Raw genomic sequence first — 21,505 nt, forward strand, 5'->3', positions numbered from 1 at the left:
AACTAACTTCAATTTTTGATTCTTCATTTTATATTTTCCTAACATTTTACAATGAAAATATCAAACATTGCTTGACTTATTATGAAATATTCATACTAGAGATGTGTAATATATATATATTATATGAATATTAAAGAATAATAATAAAACGGATACTTGCATACCCATAATCAGTTTAAGAATATTAATTCTTTGGAACCCCTCTGTGCCTCTAATCAAGCCCATCCTGTTCCTTTCTCCAAAGAGATTAACTACTGCCAAATTTGTATTTCACATTCCTTTACTTTATAGTTTTATGAAATATATGTATGTTCAGTTCATTATGCTACAACTTGTGTTACTTTAATACAATGAGTAAGGGAATTGTGTCAATATACACAAAAGTTACATTGTTTATATAACGTTTTTCTCCACACATAAATGTTCTGTACTACTAAGGAGCAGTAGCTAACTGCAAAGTATACTAACACAGCTGAAGGCATCAAACTGTGAATTTCTGTACACAAAACCTACCCATCCCAAGTTCTTCTCTTGACTTCTTTTAGACTTATACCCTATCTGGGAAGTGCTTTTACCTAAATAGGAAGTGCTTGTTACACAGTTCTTCCTGATTTTCAGGCTTAGGATCTTTGCCCGAAAGCAGCTTCCTCAACCTTCCTTAAGCCTTCTTCTAAAAAGCTATCTTCCTCTTTTCTATAAGATAAATTCTAATGTTTGCAGACATATTTACTTATTAAGAATGTAATATGTCTTGTAATTATACTAATGTTTTTATTAGGATTTGTATTGGTTTTATTAATATTCTGTTTACAAAGTTATCTAGAATTTTTTCCATAAGGAAAACAGTCCATAATTTCTGTTACTATTAATGCATGGTTTTGAAGAATGAGAGTGATTTTTTTAAATGCCTATATTATATCAAAAACATCTGTATCTCTAAACAATAGTTTAACTTGCATTGTTTTGAATTTTGTATTTGTACAAATGGAATCATGCTGTTTGCATTTTCCAATGTGCATTTTTAAAAATATTGTATTTGTTAAATAATCCATGTTAATGACTATAGCTCTGGTTCCATTTTCACTGCTGTACAGAATTTCACTCTGAGTGTGCCAAAGCTTATCTATTCTCCTGTAGATCAGCAATTGGTATTTGAAATTTTCTGATGTTATTTTTTAAATGGTATTATAAACAGTTTTGTACATGATTCCTTGGAACATATACAAGAGTCTCTAGGGCATTCTACCTAGGGATAAAAGTGCTAGGCTCAGAGTATGCACATCTTCATGTTTACTAGGTAATATGACATGAATCTCCAAAGTGATTTTACCAATTGAAACTTCCATCATTAGTGTATGACAGTTCTCCTTTATCCACATCCTTGCCAATAATTGAGTTGTTGCCAAATTGTTGTGGTTTTAACTTGATTACCAATGTATATGTGCTTCTTTGTCTATTCATATTTCTCTGAAATGCCTGTTCATGTCTTTTACCCATTGCTTTGACATTGGGAGGTTTCTATTTTTTCTTTCAATAGGAATGCTGTATATTCTAGATACTACTCCTTTTTCAGTTACATTGCTACGACTATCCCCTTCCTGTTTGCAGCCTGTCTTTTCCCTTTTAGGATTTTTTTTTTTTTATCTTTTCATTAACAGTTCTTAGTTTAATGTAATTGAATTTGTCACCTTTTATTATTTGTGCTTTTTAAAACTTGTTTAAGAAATCTTTCCATACTTGGGGTTATAAGACATTTTATATTTTCTTCTAAATTTTTTTGTGTGAACCATAAACTTTGATTAATGGGAAATAGAATGCCTTGCTAATGGAAATCTTGTCTTAAAAATGGCAGAGAAGAACACATTTATTTTTTTAAAGTAAATTCACATTGTATTGGGCTGCAACATGATGGCAGGATTTGCTTTTGTTTCAAAAGATTCCCTAAGTTCAAGGTAACTCTGTTGAGATTCAACAGTACATCTGCCGACCTGGAAACTGGGAGTGAGTGGAGTTTAGTAGCAGCAGGTGAAGTGGGGGTACGGGTAGGGGTGGGGATAGAGGTGGGGGTGTGGGACTGTGCTGCCCCCGGTCCTTTGCCTGTCACCTTTAAATCTTCCAACCGTTGCCGTTGATTTTTGTGCATGATCTGAGTAGAGATCCAAATTTACTTTCCCCACATGGTTAACCAGCTGTCTCAAAACTGTTGAGGCAAAGTCCACTCTTTCTCCCACCAATACAACACCATGTCAATTATCAAGGTTCTGTGTATTCATGAGTCTCTTTCTGTGTTCTCTGCTCTTTACTATTTGTCTTCCCTGCCATTATCAACTATCTCCGTTATTCCAGCATAATATTGTTTTGGCAGCTGATAGGGTAAGCCTCCCTTCCATTTTCTTCTTCTTCAGAAATATTGAATATTCTAGGCCTTTGTTCATCCACATAAGTTATAGAAGCAGTTTGTCAAGGTGTGTGCATACAACACACACACACACACAAACACACACACACACACCTGATGGCAAGCATATACATACACATATCTGTTGAGATTTTTATTAGAATTGTAGCGTTTCTATAGATCAATTTGGGAAGAATTGACATGATAACAATATGGAGTCTTCCGTGAACAGAGATATCAATTTATTTAGATTGTCTTCAGTGTCTTTCAGTAATGTGAAGTTCTCTCCAAAAAGAAATCTTATACATATTTAGTTCATTCTCTTCTTGAGAAACTTACTTTTTTCTATTATAAATAGTATCTATTTACAAAGTATATATTTCTGTTATTGATGATTAATAGAAATGCAATTGACTTTTACCTACTACATATCTGGAAACTTTGGTAAATTCTCTTATTAATTCTAATTATTTTTATGTAGATTCTAAAATTATATTATCTATAATTAATGATAATTTTATTTTTCTTTTCTAAACCTTATACTTTTGATACCTTCCTATCACTAAATTGTCTAAAACCTCTGGGAAAATGTGAAAGAGAAATGATGATGGGGCATTCTTGTCTTGTTCCTGATTTTGAAAGGAGGGCTTTTAACATTTCATCATTACATATAGTGTTTGGCATCTCTAGTGACTGAGCTGCCTTATATTTTGGAGCACACTTTTCTCATGCTTGATTGGAAAGAGCTCAAGTTTAGCCTTGGAGCAAGAGGCAAAATCATATGGCCTTAGAGCTAGATTACTTAGGCTAGTGTAGTAGAGAAGAAGGATTTTCCATGTGGCCCACTAGAATTTGACACTGGGGTTTGGGGCCAGAGCCCCAGCTAATATTCTCTGTAGATACATTTTCCTCCAAAACCTTGAAGTCAGGATTTGAGCAGTTTTGAGTCCCAGCCAAAACCACCTCCTAATGCAGTGAGTGGGTATCAGAATCACACACTGGTGGGCCCTAACCCAGAGTTTATGACTCAGAGTCCCTGGGGTAGGGACTGATAATTTGCATTTCTTTTTTTTTAACTTTTTAAAATGTTTTGTTTATTTTTGAGAGAGAGACAGAGTGCAAGCAGGGAGGGACAGAGAGAGAGGGAGACACAGAATCTGAAGTAGGCTCTAGGCTCTGAGCTGTCAGCACAGAGCCCAATGCAGGGCTTGAACTCATGAACTATGAGATCATGACCTGAGCTGAAGTCAGACACTTAACTGACTGAGCCACCCAGGCACACTGAGAATTTGCATTTCTAAGAAGTTCCCAGGTGATGCTGATACTGCTGGTCCCAGAACCACACTTTGAAAACTAGTCTTCTTTTTGGTCTCCACCATGGAAACAATATGATGAAGGGGATGTCATCATTTGAAAAGCATTGCAATAAGATGCACGCATTGTGCTGCTGCTGTGGCTCTAAGTCCTACCATCTTCAGAAATTGACCTGTGGCAAATGTGTCTATCTTGCCAAGCAGAAGAGAAAGTATAACTGGAGTGGCAAAGCTAAAAGACGAAATACCACTGGGACTGGTCAAAAGAGGCACCCAAAAATTGTGTGCCGCAGATTCAGACATGGATTCTGTGAAGGAACAACACCTAAACCCAAGAGGGTGGCTGTTGCAGCATCCAGTTCATCTGAAGGATTCAATGATTAGTCACAAGATAAATGTTCTGGTTTTAAAAAAAGAAGAAAGAAAGAAAGAAAGAAAGAAAGAAAGAAAGAAAGAAAGAAAGAAGAAAGAAAGAAAGAAAGAAAGAAAGAAAGAAAGAAAGAAAGAAAGAAAGAAAGAAAGAAGGAAGAAAGAGAAAAGAAAAAAGAGAAACGCTGCCCTAACTGGCTCCTTCAAACATCCCAACAGTGACAATCCAGAGACAAGGAAACAAAATTATTAAAGTGCCTGAGGGGTGCCTGGGTGGCTCAGTTGGTTGAGCATCTATCTGACTTCAGCTCAGGACATGATCTCACGGTTCATGAGTTCAAGCCCTGTGTCAGGCTCTGTGCTGATAGCTCAGGGCCTGGGGCCTGCTTCAGATTCTGTGTCTCCCTCTCTCTCTCCCCTGCCCCACTCATTCTCTCTCTCTCAAAATAAATAAATATTAAAAAAAAAAAAGTGCCTGAGAAGGAAGGAGGGAGACTGCAACCATGAGTACCATCCCTGGAGAATGACAGATGGCCACTCCAAACATGGGAGAAATGAAAGAGGGAAACACAGGAGGAAATGGGAGATTTGGGACAGAACATGAAAGGAACTCATGGGAAAGTATGAAGGGAGACCACAAACAAGCAAATAAATCAGGTGGGGCTGATTATTCAGTCTGCATCCAACAAAGGACATGGAGGGGAAAGATGACAGTGAGACCTGCATAGCTTTTAGGAGGGGCAGTGACAGGATGGCCATTTAAGTGACAATTCCTTGCTAAGATCTGTTCCCCACAGAGATGGGCCTCTGCCAAGTAAGACAGTAAGTGCTGGGTAAATCAGAAGCCCAAGCCCCAGGAAGTAACAAACTTAATGCAAGTTTCCTATTAAGCAGATAAACTGGATTTATTCTTAAAGGAGATAAGAAAAGGGAAGGTACTGCAAGAGTACAAGCCTTAAAGTCATGTTCATCTTTTCAGGAGCTGCAGTCCCTGCCAGACACTTTTACATGGGCTCAGGGCCAGTGAAGTGGCAGGGGTGGAACATGGAGAATCACATTAAGGAAGAAGTTGAATCCATTGCCCTAATGGAGGGAAAGCAATACCAGAGGTGCCAGGGAGAACCAAAGACTAACTCTGCACATAGTAATGAGATCAGAGGATGCTTCTGATACTGGGTTTTTACTCATCTATGGTGTAAATCGGCAATGCTAAAAAATAAGAAGAGTGCAAGGTCTCCATTCCCCTCTCATGTCTGCTGCCTGCCAACTTCCTGTCAAGAGCCAGCCGGCTGTCTGGACATCATGTCTTAATGCTGTCTCTAGCTTTGATAGTTAGTGTATAATACAGCAGAGCTGGAAGGAACCATAGAGGTGGTCCTCACCTGTTGGGCCTATACAGCAAGAGTGATTAGCCAGAAGTCAACCTAGGTAACAGCATTCATTTATTTTATTTTACGTGTTTGTCATTAGGACTGTTTGATTCAATTTACTGACACATTAAAACATATAAATCAGTATCCCTATATTTACCCTATAAAATCTGAAAAGCCTTGGATATATGTAGCACGTTGCCTCTAGGTAAACTCAAGTAGCTTCATATGTGTATGTGTATAGAAAACATGGAGAATTATACCCCTATGAAGGGTTTTGATCCCAAATTAGCTACAAACAGTTTTTAAGCAAATTGCTTCATTGTTCTGTGATTCACTACTCTCGTGAGGCTAGAAGTAAAAGTACTTTAAGTTCCAAGAAAGAAAGGTACAGTACAAATTCAATATAGTTCTTAGAATTGTAGATTCTTCCAATGGGACATGCAGATCACCCGTCCACACTCACCTGCGGCCCTCCACTTCCCTCACACCTGGTCATCCAGCCTCTTTCTGAATACTTTTACACCCTCACTTTGGGAGGCCTGTATTTCCATTGCTGCATAGTCTTAATTGTTGTAACAGGAAACTTTTCTCATGCTTTTGAAAACCTAGTACGTTGCTGTACAGTTTTGATAGGAAATTCTTTTTTACATCACGTTAAAATCTGGCTCCCTTGAATTTCTGCCTGTCTGTCCAGTCCTATTCTTGGTCCCACTGAGAAAAAAACCTAAGACCTCTTTCAGCATCCTGAGGACTCCAATCATGTCCCAACTAAGAGTTCTTTTCTCCTGACAAACTATCACAGTTCATTCCCACAAATGTTTCCTCCTCATGGCTTCATTTTCAAGCTTTCATTGTCCTGTCTGCCTTCTCTAGACATGAACTAGCTTATCTGGATCCCTTTCTTTAAGATTGAAATATATATACCTGGACATCATACGACATAAGAAGTCTAGGCCAAGGATGGGTATGATAGTGTTCTTGGTCCTCCTGGTCCTTGTTAACAAACCAATGCTTTAGTAGTCACCTGACCCTGGGGCCCATATATTGCCTATAGGCATTATAGACACCTTTCTATCTTTTTTCTTACTACTTGGGTATAGTTGTTAAGCCAGTATCAAAAACACCTATCTAAATTACTCAAATCAACATTCATTTTTATGTGCCAATTTGACAACCATAGCAAAGAGAGGTCAAAGATAATTTAAGACGACTTGCACAAGCTGGTTCTTGACTATTTCAGCTGTGGTTTCTAAGAGGTACAAGCCCCCCACATGAAGATATCTTTCTATTTCCTTCCATGTGCTTGTTCCACTTCATCAAATTCTGCCAATTATCCTGGACCTATATCAGTGCACTGTCTACCCACATTTAGCTCCTCAACACTTGACCCTGTGTTATCCTCTCTTTTTGAAAACTCCAAGGTGACCTTTGGAAGTACTTGCATTTTTGTTGTTGTCGTATACTATTTCCTTATCCCTTTGTCCTTCTGATCTTTCATTTGCCAAATTCTTTAATTTGCTCTTTTAGCAAATTACTTTATGACTCTGCTGTCTTTATTATACTTTATGACTCTGCTGTCTTTTTTCTACCTACAGTATCTACTTGAAGATTCTTTAGAGAATCTTTAATGGAGAATATCCATTTTGCTCATTAAAGTCTGCAATTTGTGCTGGCCTCTGGAAAAAAAAAAAAGCTTTCTTTCCTCAGAACATCTATTGTAGCTTTATGGTATCTTAAAAGGGGGTATGGACAGGCAGTTTCAGAGCTGGAAGAGAACCAAGTTCTCCAGTCTATCACTTGGATGACTCAGATAAGAGGATGCAGACACAACCTTACTGTTCTTAGTTCAAAATGTTAAAAAATCCCAAGGAGAGAGTGGACTGGGTAGGAGGGATGGGAATGGACCCAGAACATCAAGATCATCTTATGACATAGGCAGAACACATTGAAGTCCCAACTCTAGCCCTACAGAGAAAGATATACTACTATTCAGGTAAATTCAGTTGTCATTCACTTTGTACTTAGATTGTACAGGAATGCTTTACAGTCTAGATTCTAATGGTGAGACATTAGCCAAATAAAATATCTCTTGGCTGCTAAGGAGTTCTTGGAATGAAAGTAACAAGGAAAAGTCCATGTCCCCTAACTGGACACGTGGCAATGGGGCAGTGAGACCAATTCCTTGTTTGAAAGCACCCATAGCACAGTATTTTTTCATTGACTGGATTAAGGGTCACAACAAAAGCCCATGATAAATTACTTGCTTTTCTTTAGAGTCATTTATTAACCTCAAGAGTGTGGAATGCATCACCAAGAGACTAATTTGTGCCACTGGAAGGACATTAACCAGAGTTTTCTGGACCACTAAGGGGGAGGGTAGAAGAAAGGAAGCAGTAGTTTTATCATTGCCTTGGCTATTCTCCAAAATATGGCTGCCTCACTACTCGGAATAACAGATGGAAAGAGAGTCTTTGCCCACACATATGAGAAAGCTGAGCCATGCCATGATTGTGGCCTTCTGCCTCCAAGAGTGAACCAAGGGCACAAGTGTACAGGTGGGCTATGGATGAGGCATAAAATGACTTACTAATTTATTTTAAAAAAAAATTTTTTTTCAACGTTTATTTATTTTTGGGACAGAGAGAGACAGAGCATGAATGGGGGAGGGGCAGAGAGAGAGGGAGACACAGAATCGGAAACAGGCTCCAGGCTCCGAGCCATCAGCCCAGAGCCCGACGCGGGGCTCGAACTCACGGACCGCGAGATCGTGACCTGGCTGAAGTCGGACGCTTAACCGACTGCGCCACCCAGGCGCCCCCTTACTAATTTATTTTAAATCAACACACCAGTGTGCGCACAGCCAAATGAGTGTTGTCTCCTTTTAAGTAAAGCACCTTGAAAGGCTTTCCATATATTGGATGAGACTTCTGTTGCTCAAAAGATCAAAAGATTGTTGGGGGGTTCAGTGCAGGAAAACACATGCCCACACAAGTGACAATCATTGATATCTACAAGTCAAAATTACTTACCATTAATATTCTGCAATATTTGCTTCCAACATTTTTCTGTAAGAAATCTGTTCCTATTGTTTCTCATTAAAGCAAAACATGGCTGGGAGGCCTGGGTGGCTCAGTCATTTGAGCATCTGACTCTTGATTTTGGCTTAGGTCATGATCTCACAGTTCGTGAGTTCAAGCCTGGCATCAGGCTTATGTTGACAGTGCAAAGCCTGCTTGGCATTCTCTGTCTCCCTCTCTCACTCTGCCCCTCCCCCACTCATGTACCTATGCTGTCTCTTTCTCTCAAAAACAAATAAATAAACATTAAAAATAAATAAATGTTAAAGCAAAACACAGTTTATTATAGAGATTTCAAGTAAGGCAGAAAAGAACAAAAATTAAAAGGCTTTTAAACAGCTAAAAGTCCATCATTAATATTTGGTGGATAATCCAGCCATTTCTCTATATATCCCATTCTTTTGAATATCATCAGTTTTGACAAAGTGTCCACCTTTGAGGAAGGATTTGACTTTTGGAAATAGGTCAAAGTTGCTAAGAGCCAGCTAAGTCTGGCAAATAAGGTAATGATTAAGCTGAGTGACAAGAGTTTGGTGCCAAGTCAGGTGTAATTGGTTTTCTTGGACAGCTCAGAAATTGGCTCTATGAGAGGCACCCATGTCAGATGTGCTCTGAACTCCAACAAGAGCTGCCCTCGAGGGGCTGTCTCTGAAGGATGTGTGCATGGGATGGCAGAAGCCTTGGGAACCATAACCTCCGGAACTAAGCCAGGACTGTGTTCCTTGAGAGCTGTGGGCCTCCATCAGGTCCTTACCCTTGAGGAGCCTCTGTTTGCTCATCTTAATGGGATGTTCATAATGTCTACTTTTCATGAGCTGTTACGAGAATCAAACTAGGTCACAGACACGAAAGCACTTTTGTAAACTGTCAAGCCCTATACAAATGTAAGGCACTGTTATTTAAGTATGTTTGTCAAATTAATCTTGTTTCTTGATGGGCACACCTCCTACAGTCACTCTATGGACAGCCACATCATCAAAGCATAAGTGGATAGAACTACTCTCTCCCTTTCTAGTTTCCTTGGGCTGCAGGTTTATCCCTTCAAGGATGCCTTGCCCTTGACCTCATGATCATTTTACCTGATTTTTCCAATACCGGAGTGTGGGCAAGGGAATGGGTGGGGCATAGTTTGAATCACCACCACTGGCATTTCTCCCTTTCAGTAGCCTAGGGAAAGGGGGTAGTGATGATCTCAGTCTGGGGTGTCTGTTTTGGAATTTTAAAAGGATCTGGTCAATTTAATATTTACCTGAAAGGTTTTTTTGACATTGTCTTTCAGAAAATAAGGGAATCTGAGAACAGTTAGGAGTTCCCATGATGCATTAAAAAGGGCTAGAAAAATTAGAAACTATAGTTACCTCATCTACGAAAATGTCAATAATAACTGTATCATCCTAATAGGTGGTTGGGAGGACTAACTTTCAGGCACTAGTACAGTCTGGCACATAAAAAGTGCTCAATAAATGTTAACTAGTATTTTTGATGTTCTTATTAATACAAAAATTGAAATGTATAGACTCCGTAAGTTATAAAGATGTCAGTGTATATACTATCAGCAACTTTTGGCAGATGAAAGAGTGCCTCATCAATAATGAGCTAATGTTACTCATATATAATTTATAGATTTAATTTCACCATTTGGAATTTTGTTTTTTAATTTATATTCATTCATTCAACATATATTTATGTATTTACTACATATAAGGCATTATGCCATCCACTGGAGATATAACAGTGAACCAAACAGACATAACCCTTATCCCCATAGAGCTTACTATGAAGGCAACAAGCCATAAACAAATAATTTAACAAATAGGAAATAAGTGTCCTATTAGAACTTGTTTTAAGTGCAGGGGTGCCTGGGTGGCTCAGTCGGTTGAGCGTCCGACTTCAGCTCAGGTCACGATCTCGCGGTCCGTGAGTTCGAGCCCCACGTCGGGCTCTGGGCTGATGGCTCAGAGCCTGGAGCCTGTTTCCGATTCTGTGTCTCCCTCTCTCTCTGCCCCTCCCCCGTTCATGCTCTGTCTCTCTCTGTCTCAAAAATAAATAAAACGTTAAAAAAAAATTAAAAAAAAAAAAGAACTTGTTTTAAGTGCAATGATGGGAAAGTATAATTCTATGTAGCCGAGTGGACCCAATCTTGTGTGGATGAAAGGAGGGTTCAGGGAGTTTTCTTAAGTACATGACATGTGAGCTGAGATCCAAATAATGAACAGGACTTGTGTAGCAAAGAATGGGGAGGAGCAGATTCGCAGTGGATAAACAGATGCAAAGGTCTTGCGGCTGGAAGAAACAGAGCATGGTCACATCTGGAATAATGAGAATAAAGGTTGTAGAGAAGAAAATGAGGTTGGGAGCTCAGGGCCTTGCAGACCACCATAAGAACTGTGGTCTTGACCTTCACAGCAAAGGAAGCCAATGAAGTGATTTAAGCAAGAACATGAAATGACTAAATTTCTGTATTCAAAGATCACTCCCACTGCAAGGAGAAGAATGGACTGGAGGAGAGCCCAACTGAATGCAGGGGTGCAATGTGAGAAGCCATTACAGCAGGCCACGTGAGGGTTGATGGCAGCTTCACCTAGGGTGGTAGTGGTGGAGCTGGAAAGAAGTGGAAAAAATCAAGAGTTAATTAAGAGCAAAATCTACAGCATCTCATGATGAACTGGATGTAGAAGGTAGGAAAGGAGCGGGGGTATAAATAACCTACTCATTCATTCATCATAAATATGTACTGAGCCCCTACAAAATTTTAGACACTATGCTAATTCCTGAGGATTCAGCTGTGAACAAGACAGACAGGTCCTTACCTTCAAGGAGTTAGAATCTAGATTTGGAGCTAGAGAGTCGATAACAGATAAACAATCACATGTTTGCATTTGCAAATTACAATTACATGTTTCAGAGTGGGTGATTATAGATGTAAGTGCTATGAAGAAAAAACAGACAGGGATACCAGACAAATGGGGTGAGGGCAACTTCTGACAGAGTAGTCAGGAAAGACTTACCTATGGAAGTGACATTTAAGGCCAGATCAGAGGATGAGAAGGAGGCAGCCAGGAGAAAAGCATTCCAGGTAGAGATAACACCAAGGCCAAAGAGCTTGCTGTGTTGCAGGAACAGGTAAGAAATTAGGGTGATTAAAAATAATAAACAAAGGGAGAGTCATACAAAATGGGGATGAAGAAGCAGATCACTTTTGGTGTTTAAAAGATTAACTGCTATATGAAAAATGGGGGGAAACTGATTATTTTAGAGTAAGAGTGAAAACAGGGAGACCAGATAGGAGACTGTCATTCAGGTATAGAAAATGATGGCTTGGGGTGGGGGCATCTGGGTGGCTCAGTTTGTTAAGGGTCCAAATCTTGATTTCAGCTCAGGTCATGATCTCACAGTTGTGGGATCAAACCCCACATTGGGCTCTGTGCTGACAGTGTGGAGCCTGCCTGGGATGATCTCTCTCCTTCTCTCTCTGCCCCTCCACCCCTCAAAATAAATAAATAAACTTAGAAAAAAAAGAAAATGATGGCTTGGACTGGGGGTGTGAACCAAGGAGAAGTAGACAGATATGAGGTGGACAGATGCATTTTATAGATAAATCCAACTAGCTTCATTTAAGATTCAAATGGCCCCAAAAGCAGTGAGGGCTTGATTCAGCTGCAGAAGTTGTCAGCATGATGTAACACACCTATAGAAACAGGATCTTCAATTCATCTCCTGAGTCCATACAAGCATAAGGCTGCAGTTGTCCAAGCTCCAGAAGAGCAGGTTGTTGGCATTAGGGACAGCCACCATGGATCAGGGATCAGAGACCAAAACTGACACCAGGGTAACTGGGATCAGGGATCACCAAGACTAAGGTCACCAAAGTCATAGCAGACCAAAATGAAGGGGGAATCTGTTGAGCTAGGTCTGTACAAGCGGTGCCTTCCTGGAGCCAAAAGTGAGAACTAGTTCAAACCCTGGGTTAGGGTTGGGCCAACCATGAAGGTTAGAGTGACAAAGACACCAGTCAAAAGTTAGAGGGATGAAGATGTACCACCTATCACACCAGTTTGATGATGCATTTAGTGGATAATTCAGACATCTGAGATCTACTGTAGAATACCAAATACTACAGTTTCCATGTTGTTTAGCTTCTTGTGATTTAGACAAGAGGAGTTCCTGCCTTACAGACTTGGTTTGATCTAGAGTGTGAGGCTTTGGGCAGCCTCACTAGAAACATACTTGCCTTCCTATTCCCATTCTCTGTTTCTCTGCCATGTCAACAACATTATGCACATGAAGTAAAATATTCAGAATTCTGTGACAAGTGTCATCCCAGTGCTGCCATACTGCTATATCTGCATGTACATATGCATACATGCATATGTAACAGCTGGGGCAGCTGAGTAATAGCAACGTCAAGATGCATTAACCTTCAGGGCAATAAGCGTCTCCATGCTTGCTCTCAAGTTAAAGAATAAGCAAAACTAATCTAGAGTGATAGAATCAAATTTGGGAGTATAATTCTGAGAAGGCATGAGGGAGTCTTCTGGTGTGCTGGGAATGTTCTATGTCTTGATCTGGATGGTGTTTGTCTGGATGTTGTGCATTTGTAAGAATTCATCAGGTTGTAGTTTCAAGATTTGTAAACTTTATTATATGTAAGTTATGCCTCAACAAAATGTTTTTATTAAAAAGAGAAATAGGAGGGGCGCCTGGGTGGCGCAGTCAGTTAAGCGTCCGACTTCAGCCAGGTCACGATCTCGCGGTCCGTGAGTTCGAGCCCCGCGTCAGGCTCTGGGCTGATGGCTCAGAGCCTGGAGCCTGTTTCCGATTCTGTGTCTCCCTCTCTCTCTGCCCCTCCCCCGTTCATGCTCTGTCTCTCCCTGTCCCAAAAATAAATAAACGTTGAAAAAAAATTAAAAAAAAAAATAAATAAAAAGAGAAATAGGAGAGATACCTGATCCCGAGGCAAACAAGACAAAAGAAGGATAGTCCATTCTGGTATCAATCACAGGGAGCAGCAATGCACCTCCTCCCAGAGCTTGTTTGCATCTGACTACTCCTTCTTGCTCTGCTTCCAGTCTCAATCCCCAGCCAATGCTAATGCTACCAAGCAACATGTAGAAAGTTTGGCAAGTTATGACAATAAGTCTGATCCAGGGAAGTGTAAGATAGTACTGATGATGTCCAACTATTGGGAATCCGGTGTGACACAGACTGAAATTTTCACGGGAAATATAGAGCAGCATCCCTGTTCGTCATCATGAGTATCCCTGACAATCACAGCTAAATACGAATAAATAAATCGTATTACATCAAGGATTTTCAGCACCATGAACTTGAGATCCAGGAGAAGAGAGAAAAAATAAGAGTAAGAAAATTAACAGCATGAGCGGCACCTGGGTGGCTCAGTTAAGCATCTGAGTCTTGATTTCAGCTCAGGTCACAATCTCACGTTTCATGGATTTAAGCACCGCATCAGACTCCACACTCATGCATGGGGACTGCCTGGAATTCTCTCTCTCCCTGTCCACCCTTCCCCCGTTCACACACAAGCATGTGCATTCTCTCCCTCCCCCCTCAAAATAAATTTAAAATAAATAAAATTAACAGAATGAAACTATATTTTTCTTATCTTTCAACTTTATTTACTATGTCCTTTTCTTGGAGATTCTACCATGCATATTAGGCTATTAAAAGCACTGATAAGTCCTATGGTTAACAAACATGTTTACTTTTATTTCACACAATGTTTATATTTGACCAAGAACACTTTAGGAAATTGTACTCTAAGGCTACCATTTATGTTTTCCCCCCTCATTCCCTTCCTTGGAGAATCATTAAGCTTCACTGTTCCAGCTACCATATTGGTGCTAAAATTTTTCTTGTCTTAGATCCAACCCAGCCTCCCTACCCAAGCTTTAGGATATCTCTACCCACAGCAAATTTTCACCTAGATGGTCCACATGGGGCAGAATGGGGATCTAACAGGGGTTCAGAGAGAACTCTGATTTCATTAATCTTTCATGCAATGAATATGAAGAATTAACCTGGTAGTATGGAAGAAGCTGTATTCCTGCAGTTTTTATTAAGCCACCTTGAGAACTGAACCCTGAACTCAATGAATCTTAAACAACTATGGCAAATATAAAATAGGTTTTACTCACCTCTGTCTTATTTGTCATTTAACTCCCATCTTCTCCCACTTCATTTTTTTAAATTAATTGATTAATTAATTAATTTATTTATTTGCTTATTTTTTAGACAGAGACAGTGCAAGAGGGGCAGAGAGAGAGGGGGAGAGAGAATCTTCAGCAGGCTCATCTCAGGGCCCTGAGATCATGACCTGAACCAAAATCAAGAGTCAGATACTTAACCAACTGAGCCACCCAGGAGCCCCTCCCACTTCCTTTTCGATCCATTAAGCTATCCATTTTCCACACAACCACCTGAATCCACAGCTATTCAAACCCCTCCTTTCTGTCACAGGCACATTAACTGAGAATTCTATGAGAAAGGGAGAACTGGGCTGGCCACTTTCTTCTAGGACTGAAGTTGTGTTGGTCCTTTTCTGAGACAGCCTCCAAAAGACAATATCATTATTTCAGAAAAGATTCTACAGAGTGAAGCAATGGAGACTGAAAGAGGCCCTTGGGAAGACCCATGACCCGCTGGGGATAAAAACAATTCACTTTGTCTCGACCCTTGGTTTCTCATTAGCTAAGTAATTCCCAAAGTCCCCACTAGCTCTAATAGCCCACGTACACAGGGTGCATAAAGTGCCCGGCAGCTTGCCCACACCACTCGCCCATGAGAGATTCAGGAAGCAGAACTGAGCTTCTGTTGGGCACATTATTGCATCATTTCTTAAAGCAAACAAAACTTTTTCTAATGGCATCTAAATAACTCTCTGGCCAGGTCAATATGGCTACTTCAAAGTAACAAGTCCTTATTATGTATTTATTTTGCGCAGAGTGTGTCTCTGGTCTTAAGTTATCAATACCCCCTAGAAGAGCCTAGGACCTTGGGACGCGATCCCCCAAACCCAGCCGAGGCACGCAGGGGCAGCGTTTTGCATGGGTCGCCTTCGTGGAGCAGAAAAGTGCAAAGGCAGTGACCCCTCGCCCAAGGCCGGCGCCCAAGGCCATTAGAAGGCCTCTCCCTTAGCTCCACGCACTACAAGTCAAAACAACCTCTCTTCCCTGCTGACGCCACGGCCAGGCAGGGCTGGAAATCGATCTGCGATCTTTCTGCTCCAGCACAGCCGGCACCCTGGCTGATGCGGGCGCGTGGGCGCTCGGGCGGAATGACGGTGGGCTGCGCCAGAGCGGCCGGCGGGGGGGCTGCTGACGGCGGAGAAAGGAGCCCGCTTCCCCTAAGGGTATCCTCTCCCGGCCCCTCCCGCCACCCCGTCCCCCAGACAGTCGCTCACCTGTAGAAGGCTAGGGGAGGGGACAGTGGCCACTTCTAAGCCCAGCCCTCTACTGAGGCTCCGCCTGCAGGACTCACCAAACCTTTGCTGCCCAACTCAGAAAACCTTACAGATAAAGAGACCAAAGCCCAGAGAAGAGCAACAGCTGGTCCTGAGGGCGAGTGGCAGAGCAGAGACTAAAAACTGGTCTCCTGTTCCCTCCTAGGCGTCTGTCTCCAACAGTTTTTTTTTTTTGCCAAAGAGCTTTTTTCTTGGTTTCTTCACAAACACGCTTCCAAGTTGTTGCAAAGACCTATCAGGCTGATACATAAAGATCAGAGATTTGCACTTTGAAACCTGAAACCCATCTCTCCCTGTGGAATCTCGAGACGACCTTCTTTGCTTGCTTTCTTTGCCATCGACTCGGACTTTTTGCAGCTCTCTCAGTGTCATCATCTGGCCTGTGGTCACCGTGGAGACATCAGAAAATGTCCTGATCGTGATCCCATGGTAGGAGTGTGCCATACAGCTAATATCCACCCTGTGGACAGGATGCTAACTGCATCTCTAATCTAGCTAGTTGGGTGGCTTGCCTGGCTTTCTGCCCCAGGCCTCTCTCATTATCAAACACTTGTTTGAAGGTAGCCATGCTGTGGGTGAGCTAAACCAGGTATATTCTGGGACCAGAGAAAAACAGCAAAGTGACCTTTCTCATCAAAGACGGGGGAGGGAGGGCATCTCTATCAAGTTAAGAACTAATGTTTATCCAACTAGGCTCTGTGATATGTTCTTACAAGATTATTTTAATGTAATCCCCACAGCAACCCCACCATTGTTATATTCCTGTGTTCTAGATGCAGAAACAAAAGCACAGAAATTACAACTTGCCCCAACTCACCAACTAGTCAAAGCAGAGACTGGAACCCTGGCTTCTTCCAGAACCTGTGCCTTCAACTGTTATGCCCTGTTCCATCTCATGATGGAATAAACATTTTGATATTATGGGAAAGGACGGTATATGGAGAATAAGGAAATTTAGCTTCCATTTTTGCTCTGCCTCTCCACAGAGGTAACAGAGATATACTTCTCCACAGAGAGAAAAACCTCAAATCATATAACCTTGCTTTTCAGGTATATGAAACACCTGCAACAAATAGAATTACGTGCAGATGTGCATTTTTCTGGGAAGAGCAGCCATAGTTTTCATCAGCATGTCAGAGAGATCCATATACATAAGCTGTCTGGACTATCTCATCTTTATAGCATTTTTCATGACAAACAGCCTACTCTAATTGTCTTCTAACATTTTACATAATGATGCAATAGCAGCTTCAGACTCTGGGACCCATCTCTGGTTCAGGGATGTGAAGGGTTCCCAGCTGCATGCTGGCCTTTCCAGCACACCCGCATGTCCAGATAGTGATCACAGGAAGGACGACATTGGGGTGGAATCATCAAATTCATCCTCCACCTACTTGCAACACCTCAGCATTTTTGCTTTAGCCTGTTGTATTTTTTACTTGCAATCAGACTTCATATAAAGGCACAAAGAAAAGATTTCAGAATCCTTTTTTCTATTCTATAAAAAGAATTCTAGCCGTGGAATCTCCACCAGGCTTGGGGTAAATTGTCCGTTCATTATTGAGTACCTGCTATGTCCAGAGCATACTGCAGTGAAAGAGACCAGATCCCTGCCTGCTTGGACACTCAGAGGGACTGGCAGGGAAATGCCAGGAAGATGCAGAGAGCACTAGGAAGAGCAAGGCCTAGAGAATCAGAAGGGGCTTCTTTGAGAGGTGATGGGATTTGAGCCAACCCTGAAGGGTGAGTAGGAATGAAGAAGGCCAGAGGTGCAGGTCAGAGGTGTTGAAGAGCATTCCAAGCAGAGAAAACAGCTTGTGGGAAGGGCCTGAGACAATTAAGAACGTGGCCTGTTGGAGGAAGTGAAGGCAGACTGGATGGAGCACAGGAAGAGGGAGAGAGGTGTAGGCTCTCCCTACACCTACAGGTGAGGCTGCTGAAGGAGTTAGGGTCAACGTATTCAGGGCTTCTGGAGTCAAGAAACCTGGGTCCCAGTACCAGCTGTGTGATGCTGTGTGTGAGACACAGTACTAACTGGCTGTGTGATATTGGCAAGGCAGGAAACATCTCTGATCTTCCATTTCTTTAACTTAAACATTCAAGGTTTGAACTAGCTGGTTTCTAAAGTCCTTTCTGGCTCCACTATCCTGTGATCTTGTGACTTTAAGGAAAGTGAAAAAGAGTGAGGCAATGAGTAACTGATCTGTGAGAAAGAGAAAAATGGCTCCCGATACCTGGGAGCTGGGTGGGTGTTTTCATGCTGAATATATGCAATTTCATAGAACATCACCATCAAACGAGGCCACTCTGCGACTGTGGACACTCCACAATCATGTCTGAGCACAGATAAAAACAAAACAAAACAAAACAAAACAAAACGTTAACATTATCCAAACCACAAAAATGACCAAACATCTCCCTATCCTGGTTCAGATTACTACTACTGCTTCTTTACCAATTACAGCTTCAGCCTCACTCTAGTCTTCCTTCCTTTTAGACAAGAGTCACTAAGATGCCCAATCATAGAATGACCCCTGCTTCCTGGCAGCATCCCAAGCCCTGCTTCCTTAAAACCTCTGCAAAATCCCCTCACTCAAGCTTCAGCCCTGTAGTCCTTTCTACCACCTTCTCTGAGATGACCCACAGTTCTGCTTCTCTGAAATAAGTAACAAACCTAACTTGCCCAACCACAAGGCTGTTCCTCCAGAAGGGCCAGGACTAGGGCCAGCCATAACAAGCAGTGCCTCTCACATTCTGTACCCTAGGTGCTTCCCTTTCCCCTGTCCTGGTGGTGCTTGGCTAAAAGGCATTGACATAAGCCCCCTCCTCTTCTGATGTTCTCTAATCCAATGTCAGGAGCCCTTATCCGAGCCTCAGAGTGGTGGGAAGTGGAGCTATGAAGTGGAGGGGGAGAAGAAAAATGAGGGAAATGCAAAAGGACAAGTTCACCAGAGAATTTACATCCATCCAATGATAAGGGAACAGAATTAAAATGATCACCAAACATTTCTTCCTCACTTGAAGTGCTGGGCTTCCTCCCTTCAGGCCTACACCCCACCCAGATCAGGCATGGGCTAGATGGGAGGTAGTGGTTTTTCTGTTTCCCAACCAAACCACACCAATCATACTCTTTCTTAAGGTCATCTTCACAGGAAGGTAACTGGTTCCCAGGGAACTGACTCATTTGGCAGTATCAAAGCGTGTAGAAATGGTTGCTGCTGGTGATTCAGCTTCTCAGCTTGGACTTCCCATCTTTAAAGTTTTTTCACTGGGGTAATCCCCACCACACAACCCACTCCATTCTCTTCATGTGAGAAAATGGTAAACAAACAAGACCCCTGATGCCTCCTGAGTCAGATGGCAACCAAGGGGAAGAAGTGACCTGTTTCTCTGGCCACAAAACAGGCTGTTGGACCCATCCCTCTAATCAGAAAGGCTGATGGAATCAGCTTCTTTTAATCTGCAGAAACCATTGTGCACACCAGGCACATAGCTATTTCCAAAGCTGTTGGCATACAGTCATAATAAAGGCAGAGTTTTCTCTGTGTTCAGTTTAATTCAGGGGTCAACAAACTTTCTGTGTAAAGGATCAAGTAGTAAATATTTTAGGCTTTGTAGGCGCATCTGCCCTTGTAGCATAAAACCAACCACAGATAATATTCAAATTAATAGGCATGCCTATTATTTCAATGGAGTGTTTACAAAAATGGGTGGGCCAAATCTGGCCATAGTTTGCCCCCTGGTCTACTAGAGTCACCGCATGGGCGTAGCTAAATAGGAACAGGAATAGTAACCTTTACCATAACTTTTAAAAGAGTTTATTTCTCATCAGAGGGATTGGAAGAAGTCTTAAAAACCAGTTCGGAAACTTCTGACACACACACACACACACACACACACACACACACACACACAGCAAAAGAGGAAGAGAAGAGAGAAACAATCAAAATAAGAAAATAGGATTTCATTTCAGAAGAGGAATAGAGGAGGGCACCTGGATGGCTCAGTTGTGGTTTGTGAGTTCGAGCCCCACATCAAGCTCTGTGCTGACAGCTCAAGTCTGGAGCTTGCTTCAGATTCTGGGTCTCCTTCTCTCTCTCTCCTCTTCCCCCACTCATGCTCTGTCTCTCTCCCTCTCTCTCTCAAAAATAAATAAACATTAAAGAAATTTTTTTTTTTAAAAAAAGAAGAGTAATGGAGGAATCAACGTGGTAAGAGTTCTTTGTTAGGTCTCTGTGGCCTCCTCTTATCCAGACCATGTCTTCAGAAGCCATTCACAGGCTCAGGAACAGGCAGAGAGACACTGAGAGTGCACTGGATAGCTACAGGTTGCAGAATGTTCAGGGCTATTCCAGCTCCTGAAGGAGAGGCCTTTCTGAGCCCCAGAAGGGCTGCCAGAGAAAGAAGGGAACAGGAGGTACTGGACAGAAGAGATTTGTGAAAGTGACTTCTAATGGTCACATGTAAACAGGATCCTGGACCTTATTATCTGGAGATAATCCAGTGGTTGTGAAGCATATATATCCATTTGGCAAATTTGAAAGGGGAATTTAATAATGAAAGATATAAGTTTATTTATTTATTTTTTAAATGTTTTTTATTTATTTTTGAGACAGAGAGAGACAGAGCATGAGCAGGGGAGGGGCAGAGAGAGAGGGAGACACAGAATCCACAGCAGGCTCCAGGCTCTGAGCCATCAGCGCAGAGCCTGACACGGGGCTCAAACTCACGGACCGCGAGATCGTGACCTGAGCTGAAGTCGGGCGCTTAACCGACTGAGCCACCCAGGCGCCCCAAAAGATATAAGTTTCAAAATAGAACTCCCAAGGTTCTTCCAGAGAAAGGTAGAAGAGAATGATCACCGGATAGGTAAATCCCCTCCATCTGGCTGGGAGAGAAGACGAGAAGTGGCCAATCTGTGGTTAATGGCCATTTTCTCTGATTCTACAAATTATACAAACTGATTACAGATTCTGAAAGTTACCCTAGCTACAGAGCAATGATTTCTGAACTACGTTTCCTGGTATATACTGGTGTGATTGGATGTTAAGAACTATTGCATGAGAAAGATTTCAGAAAAACTGAAGAAAAAATTGACATTGACAGGAAACTATTGTGTATGTGTTCCAATGCATTTCTAATTTGCTAGATTATGCTTGGGGAAAAAAAACTATATGTGTTGGGAAAAAAGGTTCATTTTAAAACTATTCCTAGGAAATAGACTTTTCAGGGCCAGGAACAGACTTTACTAGCCTATACCAGTGCAGATAAAAAAGAGTTGTTGTGATAGTCCAGAAGTGGTTCTCAAACTTGAGTATACATGGCTTGTATTTAATGTATACCACAGATTGTTGGGCCCCACCCCCCAAAGTATCTAACTCAGTAGGTCAGTGTGGAATGTAAAAATTTGTATTTCTTAAGCCATACAGAGAAAGACAGATACCATATGGTTTCATTCTTATGTGGATCCTGAGAAACTTAACAGAAACACATGG

The 21,505-nt window shown here is 41.6% G+C and overlaps 2 protein-coding genes across 4 annotated transcripts in view; both read left to right on the plus strand.

The window, feature by feature from the left end:
• Positions 1 to 21,505, plus strand: part of CASR (calcium sensing receptor) — a 79,203-nt gene that overhangs the window by 15,496 nt on the left and 42,202 nt on the right. Inside the window, exon 1 of one of the 3 annotated variants that reach the window (XM_045502241.1) lies at positions 10,569 to 11,208. The exons of the other annotated variants lie outside the window; for them this stretch is intronic. The gene's annotated coding sequence lies outside the window, so the exon portion shown is untranslated. Of the gene's footprint in view, positions 1 to 10,568; positions 11,209 to 21,505 lie in introns of those variants that run through there. 3 annotated transcript variants of the gene reach the window in all.
• LOC123610959 (60S ribosomal protein L37-like) lies at positions 3,664 to 4,198 on the plus strand. Its single transcript, XM_045502243.1, has one exon. The coding sequence runs from the start codon at positions 3,787 to 3,789 to the stop codon at positions 4,093 to 4,095; it is 309 nt and encodes a 102-aa protein (XP_045358199.1). The 5' UTR covers positions 3,664 to 3,786; the 3' UTR covers positions 4,096 to 4,198.

This window comes from Leopardus geoffroyi, chromosome C2 (assembly GCF_018350155.1).
Source record: "Leopardus geoffroyi isolate Oge1 chromosome C2, O.geoffroyi_Oge1_pat1.0, whole genome shotgun sequence".
In the NCBI taxonomy this organism is placed as follows: Eukaryota; Metazoa; Chordata; class Mammalia; order Carnivora; family Felidae; genus Leopardus; species Leopardus geoffroyi.

Excerpts from the sequence above, each read along its gene's own strand:
- LOC123610959 (XM_045502243.1), top strand. The coding sequence starts at position 3,787 with ATGATGAAGGGGATGTCATCATTTGAAAAGCATTGCAATAAGATGCAC.